Below are 25,852 nucleotides of genomic sequence, written 5' to 3' on the forward strand. Positions count from 1 at the left end.
TATACCTCTGGAACCTGGCAGAGTGTCTGTTTATATAATAGATTTCTAATAAATATGTCATGAATATGAGGAAAAATAAATATGCATTATATAAATATGTTGCTGTTGACTAAACGCATGGAATGTGAAATTCATAGATTTTCAAACCCTTTGTTTAGGGTAGCATAGTAGAATTCAATATAAAACTCAAAGCTTTGGAATCTGAAAGGTCTAGTTTCGAATTCCAGCTTCACTATTTACTGACTAAGTAGCCTCGAAAGAGAGGAAAATTCAAACTGGAACTGGAACAGGAAGTGTCTGTTAGATCTGGTATATGGTGTGGGCTTAAGTAAAATGAATTAAGAAACTCTCCTGACGTATTCTAGCATCTTCTGGGGGCAATATAATAAGGCTTTCATAAAGCCTTAGGAAATGAACTAACCTCATCAATCCCAGGGAGGAATGCAAAGTTAAGAGAAAGGACAGGAAGAACTTCCTGGTGTTTCTCAAACTCTTACCTTGAGAGAGATAAGAATGCCTTTTAATAATCCTACCCAGGGCATTGCTGCCCTCTAGAAGGAGATCATGACTTTTATTTTCCTCTCCTCTTAATTTTCCCTAAGGATAAAGAGCAGAGTACTCCATCCTTAAGGAAGAGGAACCTACAACTTCAATTCAGCTGTTTTCTCAAGGGTGGAGTCACTGTGCCCAACCGTTAATGATCATTGTGGATGCGGTCCTCTACTTCCCTGGATTCTTTACCCTTTAGAAGTCCAAGTGGAAACAAAGGCCAACGCTACCTGTGAAAGGGAGGAGAAACTGGCCCATCTTCTCCTTTTCCTTATAATTCAGGGGTTCTTTTCCTTGTTCCATGAATTTGGATGGGGAAAAAGAGGTCTATATTTTCACTAGAGCCTAACTGAATTTTTTTTCTAACTGAATTTTAGCATTTCCTTTCATTTCAAATGTAGGCAACAAAGCATGGTAGTATTAGAAGTAACTGGGCCTTTGTCACCAATAGACATCATAGACATTCTTGTATTTCATTATAATTCTTGCAGATACCTCAAAATCTTGTTTTTGCTTGTCACTGCTAAAAATTACAGTAGTTATTAGACCTGCTGCTAGAACTTCTAATTTAGGCCATTAATTAGGAAATAATATATTATTACATCAAAAATGTTTTTTTTCAATTATAGATTTTAAGTACTTTGCTAAGTGTATTTCAGTATAATTGGTTTATCTTTCAAGCCTATGTGCTTTACTTTATTTATTTATATTTTGCTGAGGAAGATTCATTCCTGAGGTAACATCTGTTGCCAATCTTCCTCTTTTTGCTTGAGCAAAATTCGCCCTGAGCTAACATCTGTACCAATCTTCCTCTATTTTGTGCTTGGGTTGCTGCCACAGCATGGCCACCAGTGAGTGGTGTAGGTCTGTGTCCCGGAACTGAACCTCAGATGCCAAAGAGGAGCATGCCAAACTTAACCACTAGGCCATGGGGCCAGCCCTTTACTTTATTTTCTACACTTAAAAAGATGATTCTAAGGTCCAGAAGATTCATCAGAGTACACACACACAAAAGGAGCCTCTATTCTAATCAGATTCCTCCCAAACCCCCTTTCTATATCTTTGCCATTTTCTGTCTACTTTTTTCCTTAAAGGAGCTTGGCTCAGAGATTGTTGTTTTGGCCTAAGAAGGTCTGGAAAATATTAGTTGTATTTGAGGGCACTTTCTTTCCTGCTTTTTTGTCTCTTTTCCTAACAGGACAGATCAATTCTTCCCTGAATCTGAAATGTCCTAAAACTCAGGATGGGAACTTGGGGAGAAATACCCCTTTTAGGGCTGGCTAAGCTTGAGGCTATTTAGAACCGTAGGCTAAATATGGTCCAGATTTACTCACAAACTCTCCCATGTGTTTCAATCTAACTCAATAGTTAGTGTTTCGGGATTTGGAACCAAATTCCTTGTTGTAAAGACAGCTCTATATCATCTTGTTTTATCCATATATCTCCCTTAGGAATCTTGGAGTGAATGGTTCACTCGTTGAAGTATAAGCATAAAATGAAATTTTCTGTGTTTAATAAAGGGGAGGCAACCTCCCCCCTCCTCTTTTAGGGTATCTCCTTGAAAACATAATAGGTCCAAACTTTTGATTTTATAGTGTAAGGCTGCCGGCCTTTTGACCTTTGAACTGTAAAGACATACTTCTGAAATTAACTCAGCGTTCTTACAAGGTACACTCACAAGGTATGTAAGAGACAAGGTACATACATTTGCCTCTCGATGAGATAAAAGAATTGTTATTTGTTCTTTCTTTACTGTATAAATTTGTGTAAGATTCTGTCTGGTCTTTGTAGAGTCTTTTATAGACTGCCTGCAATGTGTATTGTATTCCAGGTATGCTTATTCAATGAAAAAACTGCTTTCTTTCTCTTCTAGGTTTTGTGGAATGAACTTTGTTAGTAGGATTTTTGTTTCCCCAATAGAAGTAGAGATTTGGCTATCTTTATATCTCTTGTCTCATCACATTAATATTATTCCTTAATACCATTTGAATCTTACCACGACTTCTAACAGTTACTGTTACATATTTTCTTCATCTGTATGGAGAGAATCATGGGTTAATTCAACGTTCTGTATAAATAAATTTTTTTCTGTTTTTTTTGCAAAAACTGGAAGCACATTAGGAAGTTATGTTTGAAGTCTGACATAAATATAGACTACATGGTAGTAAGAATGGGGCCATCTTAATACAATAATCAGCCATGTGACTACCCATAAGGAGACATAGCATAGTGACTGAGAAGCCAAATGCAGGGAAAATAAAAATGGTTTAAATATGAGCTCCAAGTCAGTGGTCACAAGAAAATATGCTTTGAATTATATGCACTGATTTGCAATGAAATTGCTTCTTAGATGGGAGACTCTACATACTATGCTCCAGAATTCATAGCAGTGGGGGTTTATTTATAACAATGTTAATGATTCTCTAGACTAGGATGCAGGAGGCCAATGGAGTGATAATGTACATAAGTGCCTGGAAAATATCAGGTGCTCAATAACATTCGCTGTCCTTCCCATTTCCTTTTAAATAATACTTGTCGCCCCATTGCATGAAAATGAAACAGGTTTTGTCTTTTTTCCAATACCACTTCAACTTTTTTCAATACAAAATACGTTTACACTTCTTTGTGGAACATAGTTCTGACACATAATCTGTGTATTATCTCTGTGAACAAAATTCCTATGGGTAGCTAATGAAAGGCAGATATTTTATGATACTCAGAAATAATTTATCACTGCACCTTTGTTTTATGAATGTTTCATCTACATGATTTAATTACATCACATATTGAAATGACAACAAATGCTAAATGGCTCGGTAAATTAGATAATCTCTATATGCATTTATAATGCAATGCGGCTCCAGACTTGCTTCACATCTCAAAAAAACTTTGTAAACATCAAGAACATTTCAAATAAGAAACTAACCTAAGGCAAGTCGTGCCATTTAAGTAGAAGATCTGGAATAAAAGTTCAGTTATTTACTTGTTCATACACTCAAACAATATGATTTAATTGAAAGTAGGTCACATGAGATTACTAATGAGTGATAACTCTCAAGTTGGAAAGCTATAATTATGAAATTAACTTATTATTTTGTGTGTGTTTGTTTCAAAGCTTTCTCTTCAGTTGATAGAGTAAGAGGACTCCTTTTAAAAGCTTTTATCATTCCATATATAGTTGGACGGTGAACAAAGAACAATTCCAGATGACTACTGGATATCTAATCTTAACATATTTGTGTTTATGTACTTTGGACAGACTTAGAGGTCATCAGTGATTGAGTTACTTAAATCCTCACCCCCCCCCCACCCCGAGAATTCAGGACTTATGTTAGCATGAGTGAAACAAAGGTATTGAAAATAATGTTGCAGATTTCAAAAGAACTGTGTTAGCACTGACTGTATCTATTAAGGTATTTGTATTCTGTGCAAAGTTGTATTTCAAATAAAATGCAAAAATGCATTTCAGATGATCACTTTTTTCAGTTGTTGGTAGGAATTTACCTTTTGTCAATTCTCATACTTAATCTGGAAGAAGATTTCAGAAATAAGTGGAGAACCCAAAATCTCACCTCTTATTCTTGGTGCTATGCATTCATTCATAAAACATTTAACCAACTAAAGTATGCCAGGTACTCTTAGGCTCTAGAGATATAAAAAGATCAATACAAGGTCATTTGTAGAATTAACCAGCCTACCTATAGGGTAATGATTAAGAGCATGGACTCCAAAACAAGGCTGCTAGACAAGTACGACTCTGAGCAAGTGACCGAACCTCTCTGAGTCTTGGTTTCCTCATCTGTAAAATGAGAATATTAGTAGTCCCTAATGCATGGAGTTGTGGTGAGGTATAAAATAATGTGTGTACAAAACTTCAAACTGTTCTCAAATCAGGTAAGCTGTTATCTTTCATCAGTCCTCCTCCCTATGTGCTTGCCAAATTGAGCTGCTTGAGATGCTCCCAACATCCCCTTTTTATTCTTGCTTCTATATGTTTACATATACTGAAGCCTAGGAGTGAAACACACCATCACCTTATGCCTTGTGCCTCACCTGGTTCCTTCTTATTTATACTGTCAAGATTCATGTATCACTTTCATAAGGAAGACTTCCCTGATATCTCTTTGTAACTAGGTCAGATGCACCTCCATGCTGTGCTCACAGTACTCTGTTTTTATTTCTAGCAATGGACCTTACCTGTCTGTATCTCAGCAGATTGTAAACTCTTTAAGGACAAGGACCACACTGAATTCATATTTCCATCCCTAACAGTTAGTGAAGGACCAGGCATATAACTGGTACTTTTGAATGCCTGAAAAAAATGAATGAATGATACTCTCTCTTCTTTAGAATAATTGGCCAGCTAGTGATTCTTTAACAGTCCAGATATGTTTATTCTTAGGTCTTATTATTATAATTATCTGTCAGTTGGATGCTCAGTGTATGCTATAACAATGGAAAAGATCAAGAATATTGCATTGGTCCAGTTACAAGATAAATAAGTCAGAGGAATGTAATGTACAGCACAGTGACTATAGTTAATAATGCTGTATTGTACATTTGAAAGTTGCTAAGAGAGTAGATCTTAAAATTCCTCATCACAAGAAAAAAATATTATAACTATGTATGGTGATGGATATTAACTAGCTTTATTGTGGTGATCATTTCACCTTATATACAAATATCGAAACATTATGTTGTACACCTGAACCTAACATATAACGTTATATTATAATAATATATATATAATTATATAATAATAATATAACATTATATGTCAATTATACCTCAATTTTTTTAAAAAAAGAATATTGCATTGGTAATATGGCAAATACTCCCAAATTTAATAATTTACCTTTCAAAACTCTAAGGCCCTAAAATAACTGAGGCTTTACCCACATCAGAGATCTCTTTACCCAGAATATATTGTTTCAATTTTAGATATACTGATTCCATCCTGGGAGCTTTAGGGAGCAGAGGTGGGGTAAATAGGAATAGTTTTTCTACTAAGGAGACAAGTGATCAGATGCCTGAAGGAAGTCTGAGAGCTAACCAGCCAGAGGGCTCAGGAAAAAGCATTCAGGCAGAAAGGAAAGCAAGTGCAAAAGCTCTGAGGCAGAATTATGAGCAGTGCTTTGAAGAAACATCAAGGAGGCCACTGTAGCCCACAGAGTGTAGTAGAGAAGTCAGAGGCTATATAGGCAGATTAAGTAGAGCTTCATATTATAAGATCTTTGGCATTTATTCAGATTTAGGAAGACACCGGTGAATTTTGAGTAAATATGTGACATAATGTGACATAAGCTTTAAAGATTACTTTGTTGTGTTCAAAAGAGACTGTCTGGGAAAACAAGGGAAGGAGAGGAACTAGTTAGGAGAGAGGCTAAGAAGGAAGAGATGGCTGGTGCCCTAGATCAGGGTAAAGACGTATTTATATAAACAAATGTCACCACAAGGTGAAATAAATCAAGTAATGAACATTTGGGGACAAATATGGAATCTATAACTATTTATTTTATTACTTTTACCTAATATTGAGTCAGATTATAGATAAGAATGATATACGACTTCTACCTTAATCCAGTACGTCTATAGATAACTAAAGTAACTCAGGAGTTTCAACAGATACAACTATGAAAAATAAGAAGGGAAGAAATTATTTTCCAAACACAATTTTTTTGATCACAAAGTGAATTGCAGGTACAGATATCCTGTTCTGCTATCATTTAATATATGTGACATTCTCATGAGATAAACTACAGCGTTTCTCATCACTGAGCAGGACTTACCACAGGATGCTATCATTTTGGATCTACTCTGACAAATATAAATCTCCCAGTGTCCAACATAAGCTCTTAAAAACATTTTCTTCAGATTTAAAATGTACACTTAATTCTAAACTGTGATAAGAATCTATCTCCTAAAATAGACAAACTTTGTAAATTCTTATAGTTCAGTTCAGGTTAAAAAATATTTACTAAAAGCCTGGTTGTATAAATTAATGTATAAATAAATTGCATGCTAAAAAGTACTATGTAGCCCAAGACTTCATGAACTTATTATGGTCTTCTAGGGTGAGACTAAGGCAACATTATAAGAAAAAGCAAAATATGGTTGCATTTAAAGAGTTTTAAGATATAGCCATGTTGGTGTTTACTTTTACATTAAAAAAATAAAAAACTTTCCTTATTTTGGCACTCAGGGATCACAGTTTAATAGCCAATCCCCTACTTATGTACTCTAAAGCAAAGTCTACCAGTCAAAATTTCCTGCCCATGTTCTCAGAGACTTTAGTTAGGATTCCTACTATGGGGTAAGACTTAGCATGAAAAGGAGCAGAGACTAGCAACCTGATTCTCAAACATTGATGAAATTAGGAACAAAGGCATAAGCAAATTAACACATGACAAAGGCAATTACTAGAATAACTGAAAATAATATAACTCTGGAACACTGAAGAGAGGAGCTGTAGATGTAACATAACTTTTTATCTTTCTGGATGGAAATCAATAGGTATTGTCTAGAGTTGGTAAATCAAGAAATAGAGCTTCATATGTTACTCAGAGTCATGGAGAGAGCCATCTGAGCATTTAGAAACAAATTATTAGAAGACAGCTGAGGAATAGAAGAATAGAGGGGGATAGAGCAGATGGCCATTGTTCTAAATTGCTTTAAATGGTAAGTATTCTGCATTATTTTCTTAGTTATCACATGAATATTTTACTTTGATAAAAAATGTAAGTTTTATCTTCATTAGAAAGAATTTATCCTTATGAACAACAAACCCTTCTAGCTCTATTGCACATGCTTTACACACTGATTTGGGCTTTTAAAGTATTACATTATTAAATCTGAATGCCAGCAAGTCCTGTGTATTTTGGATTTCTGTACAATCACCATAGAGAAAACAAATAGATACGTATAAACTTGATCAAGAAACTAAAATGTATTAAGCTCTCCTTACAGTGTGACAGTAACAGCCACAGAACAAAATGCTTTAAATAAGTTATTTAATATAATTCTCCAAACAACTTTACAAATTATACAACATTATCTCATGCTTAAACGTACAAAATAAATAAATTGAAAAGGTCACATAACTGACTCAGGCTTTTTTCTTGTTTTTAAACCATTGTTTAGAGTTAAATGTATCTAGTTCTAACACATGGGCTTTTTTCCCCTCTGCTATACTAGAAATTAACAGTTGTCCTTTTTATTTTTTTTTGAGGAAGATTAGCCCTGAGCTAACATCTGCTGCCAATCCTCCTCTTTTTGCTGAGGAAGATTGGCCCTGAGCTAACATCCATGCCCATCTTCCTCTATTGTCTATGTGGGACGCCTGCCACAGCATGGCTTGATAAGCGGTGCATAGGTACGCACCCAGGATCCAAACCAGTGAACCCTGGAAACGTGCAAACTTAACCGCTGTGCCACCAGGCCAGACTCCAACAATTGTCATATTTTTAACATGAATGTATCTTAATTTTTGTTTTCTAATAGCTTAAAGCATGCATTGAGCAACTTTTATTTGATTTCCATAATATCTTAGCAATTATAGTTAAAGTCTAGCAATATCCAGCTTAATTGATTATAAAAATTATTCTCTCAAGAAATTTAAAAATACTATACTAACTCCTATGATATTTTCAGGAGTGAGTGAATGAGTAGCCATATAATAACATTAATAAATTAGATTTAAGTATATTAAAATGACAGAAATATACTAGTTCAACTAAAGCATAACACAATGCAAAATATAATGCATGTTTTCCAGTGCTATGCTTCTTTTGGGACACTGTGTTGAAAATCACATATATTAATATGCCAATATTTTCCATGAACTTTACTAGGCCCTCTGCATGTGTCGTGTTTATTAATTGAACCTCCACAATAAGCTTTTGAATTAATAACTATTATCCAGTATGAGAAATTTAAAAAACAAAGCTCAGTTTACCACAGGTCATAGGTAACAGTAAGAGGATTTGAATCCAAGTCTAGTCTTCCCTCCATATTGTCTGCAGATATGACTATTAAACCAACATGAACTATACTTAATTGGGCTATAACTGATCCCATGAAATATTTTTGATTCATAAAAATTTATTTGTATATATTATGGCATATTCCGTGCTGAAATTGACATTTCTATGACCTACCAATATAGAAACCTATTGGAAAAGTATAGAATTATTTTTAGGCAGGCATATTCTTAGTGAATGCATGCTATGCTTTGGTCTTTCCCGCCTTAGCTATTGAAGCCATCTATTTAACTATTTATCCTAGTGATTAACACCTATCGTTTGGATCTATAGTTTTCCATACCATTTGAGTTTTCTCCATTCAGGATTTTTGGTTATTTCTTTTCTGGCCCATGGAAGTTTTCCACGGTTTTCTTAATGATTAGCGACATTAAATTAAGAAAAATTTTTTTAAGTTTAGTATGTTTTTCTGGCTATAAACATATTTCCTTTTTGTATGGCTCTAAATTCTAAGACAATATAATCATTCTTTCTCTTAAATTTCCTATAAATTTCCATGTCAACAATTATTTTTTCTCTTTGGAAGAATTAAGTCCAAAGTAACTATTTCTCTTTTTATTCTCTTTACCTTCTGATACATAAACCCATCAATTCAAGTCAAGAATTAAGTAGCTGTTCTGATATTAACAGAACGACCATTTTGTAGACATCTACCTTTCCTTTATTTCTTATAACAACATTTTGAAGTAAGGAATTTCAATTATCCCCATTTTAGAGATGAGAAACAATAAGCCTAAAGAGGTTAAACGACTTACGTAAGTCAGAAATCATGCACATATTCTAATACATGAATACATTATATAGCCAGGAAAAATTACCATATGTATCAGATACCAAAAATCCATCCTTTTAACCATCAGATCAGAGTTGTTGGTTTTTTTTCCCACTGAAATTCATAGTAAGAAATACATTTTATATCATCGCAAACATACACACCTACATGCATACACATGGATATATGTATATTTATTGTAATTATTTATCTCTGTATATATAACTCAAAAAAGTTCCACAAAACATTTATCATTACTATATTCTTTGAATTACAATGCTTTTCTCTTCTTTTTTATTTATTTACCTTTATTTTATTTTATTCAACTTTATATCAATTACGAAAATGCTGGTCACAACCCAGTGAATTGACTTCATGACTCACTGGTGGTGACCCACAGTTTGGAAAATCTGCCCCAGAGGATATCATCTCCATGTCAATTTTGTACAACACATTAGGATCATTCAACTGGCTGGGTAGTCTATGGTAACTTTCTATAGTGACATCACTGTTTCTCTTTCCTTACTGAACTTTTTGTCACTGTATCTCTATCCTCATAGAGTTACATAGAATCATATGATTTTTGAGCCTGCGGTATTATTTTTTCTAATAAAATTATTTTATTTAGTTATAATATCCATCTCCACCAGCTTGAAATAAAAATTTCCATGGTTTACAATTGAACTGTATGTCTCTGTCTTTTAAAGGTTCTGTTTTCCATTAACATAATTTCTAAATCACTTTGTGATTGACTTTCTGTTTAACACTCAGATATGGGTTTTTGGAAAGACCACAGGTCACCATTTCCATGAAGTGGAGAACTGGTTCTTGCTTTGGAAAATTCTCCAAGTATTTATCTAGAAATATATATTCATGAAATCCTGAATCATCCTCATCAAAATCTGCTTCATTGTTAACTGGGAACTCCCATAGTTTCCCCTCATGTCTCCACTGGATCATCTCTTCAAAACCATTTTGAAAGGGCTGTGAATTTACTGAGGCTAGCTGCTTAGTGCATTCCACACCCCAAGTGAAGGTGATGTCTCTGTTTCAGGTGCTTCTTCAGTAACTGCCTTACTCCCAAAAATATGGAGTCTCTTCCCTTTGAGTATATTTTTCCTATGATGTTTTCTAACATCAGCAGTCTTCTCTTGGCTGTGATCATTGTCAGATCCTTTGTTAAACTAAATCTGATGCACTGGTCTTGCACAAACTCTAACTGTAGCAGATCCGGCAACTTTCATATCTGATAGTATGTTACCAAAACTAATTTTACGTCTTTCTCCATCTTTCTGCGTCTTTGAATCTTCCTAGTGCTGCTGGAACTGCCTGAGCAGCTCTGACTTGGTCATCATGTTTAGACAACCTAATTCTTAAGAGAAATGTATATTTTTCTATATCCCTATTTCAGATAAAGATTTATCACCAATTCTTGACAATATCTAAGTTATTGCATTTATCTACTTTTGTTGGAATGTCTTTATCAGTGTGTTTGTTCCTCATTTACTCAGCCAGTGTTTCCTGAGCAGCTGACATTTTCAGGCACTCCTCTATGTCCTGAACACAAATGAACATAATGGCAATATCGCTGCTCTCAGAGAGCTCGCCTACTATAATGTGCATACTGCTTTAGAGACAACTGGGAATGTAAGCATTTTTCCAAAACCATTTCTTTATTGAATCCTATTTAAAAATCCTTAATAAAATCTCTCCATTACCTATACCACACTTGCAGATTGTATGCTAAATGACTGACTTTAAAAAAAAAAAATACAGAAATGGGTTTAAACGTTTCTTGATTCTTTCTAATAATAATAACTCAGCAAAAAAATATGTTTCTTACCATGACAACTTGGTAAGGCTCTATTCCATCCAGGTCTTCCATCATCTCCCATGATACAGGTGAGTGTCGAATAACCTTGAAGAACATAACCAGCATCACAGTAATAGGTGACAGTTGACCCTAATTTATAATCCATTCCAAGTCTGGTGCCATTCATTATATTGCCTGGATCAAAGCAGGATTCTCGGAGTTTTGCTGTAAAACAGTGTTACAAAATGAATTGTTTTAAAGTACTATTTTTCTAAGAAACCTTTAAGATTTCTTCATTTCTACCACTAAAAGGAAGGGAAAGCACCAGCATCCTTTCTGCCTCAGAAGGCTTGAAGGACAAAGTAGCCCTTAACCATATCTGCCATTTTGCTAATTCATATTGATTAGTAAGAGAATAAAATTCTTCATTGATCTTCTCATTAAAAGTAGTATCTAATATATATAGTCAAATATAGCGTATTAGAGTTTATTGTAAATTATTATGTGCTATAATTCAGGCGTAAGTATTTTGAATGACTTCTTTTGGAAAAGAAGCAGGATTTTTTTCTTTAATATTTCTCTATTTAAAAGATCTTCCCCCAAATAATGTACACCCATTCCATGTGACTGAACCTACAAATGATATACTGCCTATACTGAGCTCAGTTCATTTCAACACTAGGAGGAAAGTAAAAGACTCTTTTTCTCTTCCCTGAAACCATTTCTCTTAATCTACCTCCTGTAGCCATTCCCCAAGTTTCTATCAGAGGTCTGGCCATTATAAAATGGCAACAGAATTTTTATGATATCCAGACCATGATCTTTTTGGACAGAGAGTCTATGTCAAAGCTAAGCACTTTCAAAGCTAACAGTAATAGACAATTTGAAAAGTAAAGTCCATTCACAACAAAGGAACTATTTTTTGGCACCCAGATAGTGAACTAAAGAGACTGACAGAACATTTTGAAAATATGTAGAGAAATAGAAAAATAAGTTCATTCATCCAGTTTTGGGAGTAAGCACTAGAACACTGTTGTTAAGAGATCTGGGTAATGCCTTAATATTTCCATTGTATTATTATTATAGATAACTTAAGAAATAATAGACAAATGTGCAATATAAGCGGCATCACAAACTCAGGATAACAAATAAGGTGATTTCTACACTGGAATTTATCTATGTTAATGGGAAGTCGGGAGGTGGGTGAATCTTTGGATATGGCTCTGGAATCATTGGAATTTAAATCAACAATATCCTGGCGTTTGGTTATTACAGAAATTATATTACTATAAAATATCCAAATCTGATTAATTCCAACAGTAAGAATATATTTATCCCATTCATAAAAGTTTGCAGAGTTCAAAGTACTTCAACAGTTATAGGAAATGATGAGAAATTTGTGCTTTAGGAAGAACACTATACAAGATTTCTCCCAATTCAAAAGAGGAAATGGCGGAACCGAACATTTAAATGATTTTAATGGAATATCAGAGGAATGAAGAAAGTCCACTTTATTTTCTTCCTTCCTTCTTTCTAACAAATACTTAAGAGCCCACTTGCCAAATAACTCTGGAAACATGGCAGTTAACAATCAGAAAATATTCTGGCTCTCATGGCATTTACAGTTTATTAAGAATTATAGTAAATAAATATTTGCAACTGTGTTGAGTATTGCTAAGGGGAAGCATTCAGGAACCTTCCTGAAAGAGTTGACGTCTAAACTGAGCACTGAGAGATGAGTTGACTAGGTGAAAGAGAGATGAGGGGCACTAAGGCAAGCAGGTGTACCGGAGCGAGCGAGTCGGAGAAAGCTGCTTCCTGAGTTTCAATCCAAAGCTCAATACGTTGATCTTCTCCCAAGCACATGCGCACATGCATGCGTTTTATTCAGACTTCACTATAAAAATTGCTTCCCAATCCAGGGAATTATGTTTCTCCCCGGATAAAATATTCGCACACACTCTTTTCAGGAAAGAACACTCAGGGTGAATACTAAATTGAGTCACTAAGAATGGGCTTTACTGCTGCAGGGGCTGGTTTGTATATTTTTAAGAATAAAACCTCACGTTGAACCTTTCCTTAAACAAGCAGGAAAACACAATGTAATTTTTAGGCAGAATATCAACCTAGCATTTATAGCTGGCCTTCATGAAATTGAGCTAAGTCCCTCGAGGGAAAGGGAAAGATTGAAATTACTGTTTAAAAGAATTAATCTAATCTCTTTGACAAGTCTACCTAGCTAATATTCATTTTTTGAAAAGTTTGCTTTTTACTCCTTTAAAGTTTTCCCAAAAGTTTCTGTGACAGAACAGTAAATCTGTAACACAAACATCCCACTTTTTGAGGAAAGGGAAATATGGTTGACAAATTAAAAATATTGCCTCTACAAAATTTTATATTGCTAGCCTCATTTTGAGAGGACTCATTTATTCCATTATTATGCTTACATACTACTTTAAATCCTTGATGAACAGCTTTCAATGAATAATACTGCCCTTATTTGTTTGCATGGATGCCATAGCAATTACATCGGGAAATTCTGAAAAGACCTGGAGAATCTATATATAAAGGTCTAGGCAGTGGATGAATAGGTGATTTTAGCTTTTGAAAAGAATTGTGAGGGGGGTCGGCCCGGTGTCCTAGTGGTTAAGTTTGTGCCCTCTACTTTGGTGGCACAGGATTCACAGGTTTAGATCCCAAGCACAGACCTAGCGCTGCTCATCAAGCCATGCTGTGGCATCATCCCATATAAAATAGAGGAAGACTGGTGCAGATGTTAGCTCAGGGACAATCTTCCTCAAGCAAAAAGAGGAAGATTCGCAATAGATGTTAGCTCAGGGCCAATCTTTCTCACAAAAATAACTAAATAAATTGGGTAAACATAAAAAAAAATTGAGGCAGACAAATTGGTAGCCTTATTTTTTATGAATAATTAATTTTATTTGCCTTAATAGTAGTTTGCCTACTGAATAGATCATAGGTAAAAGAGTTCCTGGCCCTATATTCTCCAAATAAAGTGCATCAGAAGATGCATCAGAAGCTGGAAGACGGAAGTGAGCATAAGCAATAAAGCTTATATCTTACCTATGGCTTTTTTTTTTCCATTTTTACAAAACATTTATTTTTCAGATTTTTTCTGCAGGAAATTAAAGTATCCTAATGCTTATTTTAATGAAAAAGTTAGACATTAGAGAGCCGAGAAATATGCCCTGAAGAAGATTCAGTTGGAAAAACTAAAGCTTTACTATGCTCTTTTTTCCATTCATTCAGGAAGACTGATATATACAATAAAAAACAGGAAGTTGATATATACAATAAGCATATAATTATTGCATATATGTAATAACACATATGATATTATAAAGTTTTTATCATACCTTGTACCAGGCATAGAGATAACTAAATAGTGTTTGTTCAGTTCATACTTAATGATTGATTTATAAATAAATTTCTTTCTGGGCTAATAAGAACCTTAAATATTTTTATTATTAAAGGGATTTTACTTCAAAGTTTATTCCCATATATAGGTATACACTCATGAAGGGACAATTATGAATAGTGTCTTCTGTTAATAATCAAAAGTACTTATATATTATTTTTGTTTTTGAGAGGTGACCAGAGTATATAATATCCAGCTGCCTGTTATTCATAGAATAGTGGACATGTGTGGATGGGCATATACTTGCTAGCATGACTTCAGCAACTAAGAGCTAAGCTCCTTTCAAGCTATGCATATATTGTAGTCCCCTCATCTGATCATAATCAGTCCCAAGAGGCCCGCCCTATTGGAAGATGCAGAGTTCACATATGGCCAGATCTCCCAGGGTCCTTTTTGAGAATAAACATAAACCATATATGCATCTCTTATTCTGGAAAATATTGCTACAATAGAAATTCAATGATCACCCCCAAAATACCTCAGAGTAGAGTTGAAATGTGGTAGGTTGCTCTTCGAAAATATGTCTTACCTTAAATTGATATTAATTTAGGAAGTAATTTATGAGACTTTTAATGTTCTTGGTGCAGGTGGCTAACTTATACCATATATAAACAACTATCATAAGTCTTTCACAGTACATACTGGTGCCTATAAATTGACATCCTCTGTCAGCTAGAGAACCAGCTACCAGGAGGTCCCCTTCAGTAGTACAAAACTGTGTATATTCTCTCTCCATCAAAATCAATATATTTTGTTAAAATAATACAAAGCACTACTCTAAGTAACATTTGTATAGATATTAAAATTATAAATATTTAAGACACTTAACATTATAATGTAAAATAGTGTTAATATTAAAACAATGCAAATAAAAGCACTGTTTAAACTCTATTTACTCAACTGTAAATATTTACTCAACTGTAAAAATTCATATCACAATAAGATAAATGGAGACTAGGCCTAATTTAAAGTCTTTGGGGACATTGCTTTCAAATTAGCAAAACATGTTCCCTTCCACCCCAAACTTCTACTTCTCTACCCCAATTTACTATTATCTACAACACTGGAGCATATCCATCGTTTGCTTTATGTAAACATAAGGTGATCTTCCTTCCAGAATCCATGCTAGCAGGCTTGTATTTTTGTGACGTTTGAATATGGCATTCACTCATTGTTCAAGTGCTTTGTTTGCACAACTACTATGTGTTTGCACACAACCAAAAATGAGATTCAGTGCCCATCTTTAAGGAGGAAATGGAGCGATAGACGTGAACACAAACAACGGCAACTATACTCTGGTGTGAGCTCTAAAAGAGGTAAGTGCTGGATCTATGGCTTTTTAATTAATGGCCTGATAGCATTATTTAGAGTCAGTCAGGACTTAAAAACTTTACTTTTTCAGTGCTAACAGAAATCATATGCTTAAGTCAAGGTATATGACATGTATTACAAATGACAAAGAAAACAGTTTTACTCGCCAAGGCCTCCAGGTACGTCAACTCATTTTGGGAGTGCACATTTTATCTTGAAAATTCTCAGATATTTGTCTGTCTATGGCAGAAACAAACATAAAGACCACTTTACCAGCTTTAGAAACTAGACAATTAAAGAGGTAATATTTTTTAAATAGGATAAGAAATAGGGAGGCTGATAAGAAAAAGATTCTGGAGACCTTGAGGTGGGAAATGGAATTTTCCCATGGACAAGGGTTTTGAGGACCAGTCCAGAGAATTAATTAGGTTGGATTTGGGGAGTATCATGAACTCTGTCCTAACATGATAAAGAAATACCATCTGGAGTATAAAATAGGACCTCATGGAATTGTGTGTAAGAGAGTGTTGGTGTAGTAGCTGAGTATGGTCGGGAGTAGCTGTACGGTCCAAGGAGGAGAATTGTAGTTCATGGGATGATTAAATATTTCTCTCTGCCTGTACTCATATTTTTATTGGTCTTTACTCTTATTGGTAATAATACTTTATGTCGTCTTATGCAATTCATTTTAACAATCTGATCCTCAATTTCTTCATTTGTAAAATAGAAATAGCAATACTTATCTCAGAATTCTGTTTAATATTTTTTGTTGTATTTATGTGTGCCTACTCATGAGAAGGACAGAGATAATGCATTAAAAAGAGCTAATCATTTTACCTAGAATAGAGTAAATATCTAATAAATAATATTATCTTTTTTTTTTTTTTTAGTTTGCTTCTGTGGCCCTTTCCTATGGCATCATAAATCCTAAGTTTTTGGAAATAATGGGACATGGAAGTTGATCAAGCTGGGAACTAGGAATGGACATACATTTAACTGACATATGGGCAAGCACTTTAACTTAAGTGCTTAATTTCATAGATTTAGTACAGAATGTTGCATAGAGAAAGGATTGTGAGGCCAAGTCCAGTTTCCACAAGAAAGAAATCTGTAATAAATTAGCACCCTCCGCCCTGAGCATGGTAGTATTTGTGACATTCTTCTTGTATCTTTTATCGTCGCGATCTCTGGAAATGTTTTACTCAATACTAATTCACAATAAACTTAGCTCTACCGTTTTCCTCTCTCTCTCTTTCTTTTTTTTTAAACAGGTCTTATTTATAAGCCTGTCAACTTGCAGATACAAGTAGCTATTCCTAAAGAGCAAAGTTCTCATTTATGAAATACAGGACAGAAATTTATCTTTAAGGTTTCTTACATTTCAATGATGTTATTATTCTATGATTCTAATTATGTTTTGATTTAAAACAGAAAACACCTGTTTAAGCTGCTCAAAACCCATCAACTAAATAATTATTGAACAATTACTATGTGCGGGTACTATTCTAAGGCACTCACTCTATAGTGGTGAATAAACAGAGTTCTTGCTCTGAAAAAGCTTGAATTTTAGTAAACGTGTGGGGAATTAGTGAAGCAAAAAATCTAAATAGGTTTATAACAACTAAAATTCTACTACCTCAAATCACCAAGTCCATGTTTCTACAGGGAAGTTCTAGCAAACATTTAAGAAACAGATGATACCTATCTTACATAAACTATTCTACATACTAGAAAAGCGAGAATGCTTCCAAAGTTAGGCAGTTGTATAATCTTGATCAACACTCTGTAGACAAGGAAAATATAAGGAAGGAAAATTATAGACTAATCCTATGGTAGTAGATCAGGGATAATACATTTTTTAACAGATAGTAATAAGTCTATGGCAATATATACCATAATTACAGAAAATTAATGTTAGTCCACTGAAATCAGCAAGGTATTTTAAAAATAAAAACTAATGAAACAACTGGTTTTAGCCTACGAATGTAGAGATTTTTTTGGTGTTTTTTGTTTTTTTTTGCTGAGGAAGATTCACCCTGAGCTAACATCTATGCCTATCTTCCTTTATTTTGTAGTATGTGGGCTGCCAGCATGTGGCTGCTAACAAAGCAGGGTAGGACCACGCCTGGAAACTGAATACAGGCTGCCAAAGAGGAATGTGCTGAACTTAACCACTAGTTAACTGGGGCTGGCCCTGTAAAGATGTTTTAACGTTATAAAAGCTAAAATATAATTTACAACATTAAGAGCTTCACAAAGGAAAATCATGTGATATTTTTAATAGCCGATGAAAAAGCAGTTGATAAAATTCAATCCCTTTATGATTAAACAACTTTTAGTGAACCAAGAATGGAAAGAAATTTCCTATAGTTAATAAAGACATTTTGAATAAGAGTGTGGACTCTGGAGCCCACTCTGAATCAAATCTTAGCCTTGCCATATGACTTTGGGCAAATTACTTTGACCTTGTTATGCTAAAACTTCTTCACTCATAGAGGTAAATGATTTTTTATATGTAAATAACATTGAAGTGTCCCTGAAAAGGAGTTCAAAAATGTGAGCCCTTAATAAACTGCCACCAACCAATAGCAAACATCATACTTAAAGGTAAAACATTGGGCGTATTCTCTTTAAAATCAACAATGACACAAGAAGAAAGAGATCTGAAGCAAATATGGCACAATGTTAAAGTTTGTCAAGTTGGATGATAGATACTTTGAAGTTTGTTTTATTATTCTATATAATTTTCAGTTACTGAAAGTATTTCATAATAAAAAAAAAAAAAGCCAAAGGCTGGCCCAATGGCATAGTAGTTGAGTTCGCGCACTCTGCTTTGGGAACCCAGGGTTTGCAGGTTTGGATCCTGGGAGCAGACCTACACACTAGTCATCAAAGCATGCTGTGGTGGTGTCCCGCATACAAAATACAGGAAGATTGGCACAGATGTTAGCTCAGTGACAATCTTCCTCAAGCAAAAAGAGGAAGATCGGCAACAGATGTTAGCGCAGGGCCAATCTTACTCACTAAAAAAAAAGGAAAAAAGAAAAAAGCCAAGTGGTAAGTAATAATTCCAAAGTATGTAATTTCAGAACTCAGTTAATAACTTAAGATGAATAATCAGTATGTCCTTTATGGACTCAATTATTGAAAAATAAATTTTAACTTTAAACAACCAAGACCTAATTTTTTCCTACAGTCATTGAGTACAAAACTTAAGAAAAATATATTTATAAATATCCAAGGCATTGTAATATTGATTCATTTAAATACTTGCAGAAATATGCAAAAATATTATAATTATCACTGTAGTTTATTCTCCCTGTTCTGAATATTGACATATTTAAATATCTTTAGATATTTTTTGAAACATAATTATCACTATGCCTTATTCTCCTTTATCACTGAGAGTAGTCTCTGAATAACGATATTTGTGTTAATCTTCAGCTTCCAAAAAAGAACTTTGTTTTTTAAAAAATACTTTGTGGTCTCAGCCAACTCCCAGAGTATGCTAATTGCTAATTTGATTACCTGATACATTTCCTTTGGTAGTAATTAGGGAAATGCTACCTTCCTCTTACTGATAAGAAAAGTCTACAATGAGAGCTCTTTTATGAGATGAATTGCAGGTAGTCTGCATTAAGAAATGCACATACAACTAACCATTGACAATGGCCAATACAAAATTATTCTCCTATATAAAATATTCACAATTTAAATCATGATGCTAAAATCAAATGTTCACGTTTACCTTTATATTCTAAATGAAATCCAGTGTAACTAACAGATCCATCACTCCGAAAAGCCAAATGCATGTTATTTGAGCTGCTTTCTATTCTCTCTGGTAACTTGCTGTCTTGAAAACTTCCAATCAGTGGGCTGTTACTGTCTGGTCCATCATATATATAGAGGAAGTCATAGTTTGGTTCTATGCTAAAACTACAAAAAGGAAGAAAGAGAGAAGGAAGCACAATGGTTATTACTAAGGCATTAAGCCTAATAGTCATATAATCATATATTAATTGAATAAATATCTTTAAAAATAACAAAAGACCCTGTCAAAATAAGCCACTTTGAAAATTCACCTGGCAACAACATGTGGAATATGAATATCAATGCCACAAAAGAAAAAAGACATCTTGATATTTTCAAATATTTCTAAGTTGGCATTGCATCTACAGGCAATACAAACGATTGTATAGCAAATCGTTAAGCTGATGAAAAAGTACAGAATTTGGAGTCAGAGATATAGGTTCAAGCCTTGCTTCTGCTCATTAGCTACTTATCCTTATGCAATTTACTTTATATCAGTAAAGTATGGAAGATATTACCTATGTTTTAAAATATTTATCCAGATATTTTACATCATGAAAACGCAACCTCTTTTTTCTTTGTCAATGGTACTATTTGCTTTAAACTTCAAAATTTATGAGCAGTTTTGTTGTTTTAAAATTCAACTCTACTTATCAGACTCGAACAAAAGTTCAAAATACAAATTTGCATTTAAATAACTCAAATGAAACTGCACATTGTATTAGGCATTCTTTTTCCTGAAAGTAAATATATTTTCTTCTTTTACAACTTAACATAGGAGAAATCAAACCAACACACTATCTGTCAAAATTATACATTGTGTGAACAAGGACATTTTAGCATGTAAATTATTCAAATCAATATTTTAATAGTGTAAAAGTCTGCATAATAAACTTGCCTTAACAATCTTCAAAAGTACGAGAATTGTCCCATAATGATTATACAACCCACATATTTAGAAGGCAGAAGACACACAATCATTTGTCTATTACCAGCTCGTAAGGTGGCAGAGAAAAGGATGGACTTAAGTGGGTCATTAAGAAAAGTCAACAAGTTCATGATATAAAATAAAACTAGTAAAGCTTGCCATTGTTAACTTCCATCAGTGGAGAAACCACTCTATCAAGTTTTATCATTTTTGCATCTAAACAAGAAACTTGTTAGATGAAAGATATTATTTCCAAATCTACTGGATTTATACAGGTTAAGTTTCCACAACAATTCTAATCCTTTAGGTATGCACGTATAAGGTGGGGGGAGACTGGGTCGTTTACTTGTACATAACAGTGGCGAAGAAAGACTGAGCTAATGCAGAAGTTCCCAACCTTTCCATATACAAGGAACCCTGTAACATGAGAAAATTGGAGGACCACCATCATACTGTTATATTTTGTTTTAATTTATTCAATAGTTTCATAAGTCTAGTTTAATTAATTACTCTTGAAACCTTTCAGTGAATATGGGGCCTGCATTTTGGTAACTTTGCTGCAATAAAGTAGAAATCAGAGGACAAGCCCTTATTTCATTACTCTTGACCCCTGTTCTCAAGTAAAACACAATCTTTCTGAACATCTCTTTCAACATTAACGTTGAGGAGAATTACAACTTCCTCACCTGTCTCACTGTTGGGAGAATCACTAGAAACAAGTGATTTAACTGATATATTATAGCGCTATGTATTATCCTTGGAAGGCCAAAAGCCTATTTAACAATGGATTGCAGTACATTTCTTTTTCATTTCTAGTTTGGGCTTAAATAAATATTTCAAAATACTGATTTGTAACTTCTTGGAAAATGAGAATAAAACAAAAAATAGTCTTTTTCTAGGAAATTTTAGAATCCTAGCTGTAATGAGTATTTTTCCTGAAAAACTAGAAAGTCAGTACATTCTAATAGTACTCTCTATTTTACAAGGCACTTTCATAAATACTAACTCGATCTTGTCAATAATCCTGAGATATAAGGAAGGGATTATCCTTGTCACTTTCCCAATGAGTAAGTACACTAAGGCCCTGAAACATCAGAGGTCTCTCCAAGCTCACAGAATAAATGACACAGCTGGACATCAAATTCAGGTCATGAACTTCATGTAATATGGCCTTCTACCACTTAGTTATTAACTAAAATAATTTTATAAGTATATTAAGCCCTGTATCATACCTCTTGACATTTCTAATGTCTGTACTGCCGTTTCCTCAACTATAAGAATGGAAGTAATAGTCCTTACCTCAGGAAATTGTCTTATAACTGGGTCCTGCCATATAACTAACATTATCTTAACTGTTATTTTGTTATTGTCAATTATATATGTATCACTACAAACTATAGAAACAAAAATTCCATATATTTACACTTTAAAAAATTTTCACGCATTCAAATTATTTCTTTAATTTTTTAAAAATCCGGCTTCCATATATTAGAAAAAAATGCATATTTAAGCTTAGTATTTTACATAAATACCAAACAGCTTGGACACACTAGCAGAAAGAGGTGTTGTGTTACTAGGGTCAATGCACATCAGTCTTGGACATTGAAGACTAGGAACACTTCTACTTAGGACCTCTCTGAGTTGCTCATACCTAACACTCCCATTTAAATCTTAAGGGGAAAAGTTAGGGCAAGTTTTGTGATAATATCTATTAGCTCTGTGTGGGGACACAGAGGCTCATTCAAATAACTAACTTCACCAACGTAACATAGATGACAGTGGCAGAGTTAGGGTTCAACATCAGCCACCTCCTTTCCTACATAAGAAGCTGCATCCTCCACTACTTCAGTACTAAGCTAACCCTGCAACTGACATTGCTAAACGACAAATGTAAATTCTGGAACACTCCTGTGTAAAGTTCTATCATGAGACAAGTTCTGCTGAGAAATCATACAGAGATGATCCATCAAATTCTGCTTTGCAGGCTTGACTTCATGAGACCACCAAAAAGGACGGTAGTTAGAACATATGTCTTCCCAAGCCCAATGGCAGTGCTGCATATATGAGTATTTAGACGCTTCAAAAGGGTTTGGGTGGTGCACACGTGGGAGGAAAAAATCCTTGAAGTATTGACCTTTTAATCTTGAAGTTTAGGAAAAACTGAATTTTTTGAAGCAGTGATGGTTAAGTACAGGGAGGGAGAAAAGTTTATAAAGGAATCACATTTCATGAAAGTCAATAAACCATTCACCTTTAACATGTTTCCTCTACACTGGAATCTGGTGAAGATGCTCACTCACCACCAGCCCTCAGAGCTGCACTGGCATCTGTGCTATGATACAAGGCTTTGCAAACTGCTGACTATGAAGTATTAGTATTGGAATTAGTAAAAATAATAAAAATGTCATGTATAGAAATAAAATTTGCCTAGTGCAAATGCTAAAACAAAATGACCAAAAAGATTTTTTAAACATGGAAATGTACAGGAACTCACCTGATAAATGCCAAGGAGATAACATAGTCTGCATTGACGGTGATGGTCCAGTCACAGTCCCTGCTATGGGGATACGGATGAGGGAAGTTTGGCGAAAGAATAAACCCTGAAGATCCTGTTAAATTTCCTCCACAGGGTGCTTTAATTTAAACAAACAAAACCCTTTAAGTAATTAATAAAATTTATCAGCTATCAATATTTGCGAAAACACTTCTCTAAAAAAGTTTTGGAGGTTTTGTACAGACTTGACTTTTTATAGTACTGGATGCTTGAATGCTGCATTGTCTTTCAAGAAAGACTATTAAAATATTAAATACATACATACATACATGAATACGTTGAATTTAGCTGCTTTACTGGCTTCAAAAGACAAGAAAAAATTATATATATATATATATTTCTCTCTTTTATTACTATTTTGTTTCATGTAAAAGATAAGCATTTAGAAGAGGGGTAAAGATCATCTCCCCATGGTTACTAAGAAAAAGTCTGAAGATCACTATAAAAGGTTAGAAACAAAACAAAGCAAAACAAAACCTCTAATAATAAGTAGAATAATAGGATATGAGATAGTTGACTCATTTTCATTTCTTCTCTGGTAGCTTTTTACCTATTTATGGAGGAAGAGGCTTCAATAATAGTTAATGAGTGAGAATGGATAATTATCTAAGAACCTACAGCACTTGCATTAAAAAGCTGTTATACTAATTAAGATATTTCTAAATTCTAGTTGTCTGATTTATTGATGAAAGTGGACAGTTACTACAGTTATCATTGCAGCCCCAAACAAAAGTTTGTGTAATGCTTCAATGGAGAGGCTCAAGAAATTGTCAGTGAAATTCAGAGAACAGAATCTTCAGGGGATTACTGTTGAAGTCTGTTAAACGTAGCTTAAGATAAGAAAACAACATATTCCACGGTGCTGGTAGCTTCAGAGAGAGATTGCAATTGGGATTCTCATGATCTCATGATGTCTCCTAACACATAATCAGCACATCAGCATTCTTCTCTTATCTGAGTTTTAAAATTACAGTTTTCTCAGATAAATTTTACCATCCAGTTATAAGGCATACAGATTCTTTTGACAGCATAAAACTGGTTTTGAAAGAAGGAGAATTTTGGTTCTGGCAACATTTCAGATCTCCGTTCTTTGCCTGAGTCTAGATATGCAAAATCATCCTTAGAATTTGGTAATTTTTGCCACCTAATTATGGATGTTCACTATTACACCTCTCCATGCCCTTCTACCCTTGACTAGTACCTCAGTCACAGTAGATGACCTCAGCTCCTACTCTACTAAGAATATTTATTTGCTAAGACTTAATTTATTCATCACTTCACCTATCACATGTTCATTTTTGTCATATCTTATCAAATGATTAGACAAAAACTATCTCAAATTTCTGTAGTCTTTCCTCTTCAAACTCCAACGCCTCCTGAATATTTCTCTCTACAATCGGAGGATAAAGAGTTCCTCCTATTAATCAGGATAACACCCTCAACCTGTCACATAATCCCTCTTCCTTCTCCAGAACTTCATTCATTTACCTCCTTTATTCTCTCTGGCTTCTTCCCCTTTGTCCACAGACATGCTCAAGTCTCTTTCATCCTAAGCATAAAACAAAGTTCCCTGTGACCTATTTCCTTTCACCTTTTTTTCAACCAAAAATGTTAAATTTTACCTGATGGTTAAGAAATCCCTTTACCCCTTTTGTGTTTGGTTAAATGGCTCAATGTGAGGAACTGCACTTCATATGACTCAGAGAAGACCCACTTATCATGACTTAGAGAAGACCCCAGAAATAAGTCCTCCTCGTTTTCTTATGGCAGACTAGACACAGCCCCTGCAAATTCCCATTCTTTGCCCTAATTGATAAGCTGAATTGCTTATCCCCACTGATCAATCAGAATAAAATGCTTGTAATCAAACTTGGGTTAGGCTTCTCTCCCTCCTCTAGGACCCTGAACTTTGCCCACCCTCAGCCTTGAGCAAGCACGCAACCCCTGCTGAGGACAGACTGGAGGCAGAGCACAACATTCTCTGATCTACTCTCCAATCTGTCCCCTTTCTTCCCACTTCCCCACATATGCTTCTTCCGATCCTCTTGTATATAAAAGTCCTGTTGCCTAACTCTCGAGCTGCTTGTAGGGCTCATGGTCATGTTGTTCTCCTTATCACAATAGTAGTTCCCCTACCCATACCCTGTAATAATTCCTTTTGAACAAAAGTCTCTCCTTACTTATTTCAGATTTATTTTTAATTTTCACAACTAAGTCTTCTGAAAAGGAGATCTAATCTTAATGTGTCTTTCTTCACCTATGTGCTACATTTACCTATAAGCAGACTAACATGATTAGCAAAGTAGGTCATCAGTTTCGCATGCTATTTCTCAAAGAAAGGCATCAAAGTATTCCTCCTGAGAGAACTTATCTTAAGGCTTAGTATTTTTTTTTTATTTTAGATTATATTTAGAGAGACACAATAAACTTTTTGTTGCTTAGGGACTCTAGATGTCTTCATTTGGTCCTTTCTCCCTCTCATTCTGCCTCCAGCCGTTGCTGTCTCCCTCAGCCTCCTTGCCCCCAACACAAATGCTTTTTAGCTCACCCTGAAAGGACTTTCGTATTGACTAATAAAATTGAGAATTTTCTGCCTTTATCTTTCTCTTCACATCTGCAGTCATTCTTAACTATTGA

At 34.4% G+C, this 25,852-nt stretch overlaps 1 protein-coding gene and 1 pseudogene across 7 annotated transcripts in view; both read right to left on the reverse strand.

The window, feature by feature from the left end:
- CSMD3 (CUB and Sushi multiple domains 3) overlaps positions 1-25,852 on the reverse strand; it is a 1,172,992-nt gene that overhangs the window by 229,356 nt on the left and 917,784 nt on the right. For all 7 annotated transcript variants that reach the window (XM_070630871.1, XM_070630869.1, XM_070630875.1 and 4 more), the window contains 3 exons: positions 23,156-23,294; positions 19,672-19,859; positions 11,204-11,398 (listed from right to left, as the gene is read on the reverse strand). In XM_070630871.1, coding sequence (XP_070486972.1) covers positions 11,204-11,398; positions 19,672-19,859; positions 23,156-23,294 — 522 coding nt within the window. The remainder of the gene's footprint in view (positions 1-11,203; positions 11,399-19,671; positions 19,860-23,155; positions 23,295-25,852) is intronic.
- On the reverse strand, positions 10,093-10,715 carry LOC103556428 (small ribosomal subunit protein mS31 pseudogene; annotated as a pseudogene).

This window comes from Equus przewalskii, chromosome 8 (assembly GCF_037783145.1).
Source record: "Equus przewalskii isolate Varuska chromosome 8, EquPr2, whole genome shotgun sequence".
NCBI classification, from domain to species: Eukaryota; Metazoa; Chordata; class Mammalia; order Perissodactyla; family Equidae; genus Equus; species Equus przewalskii.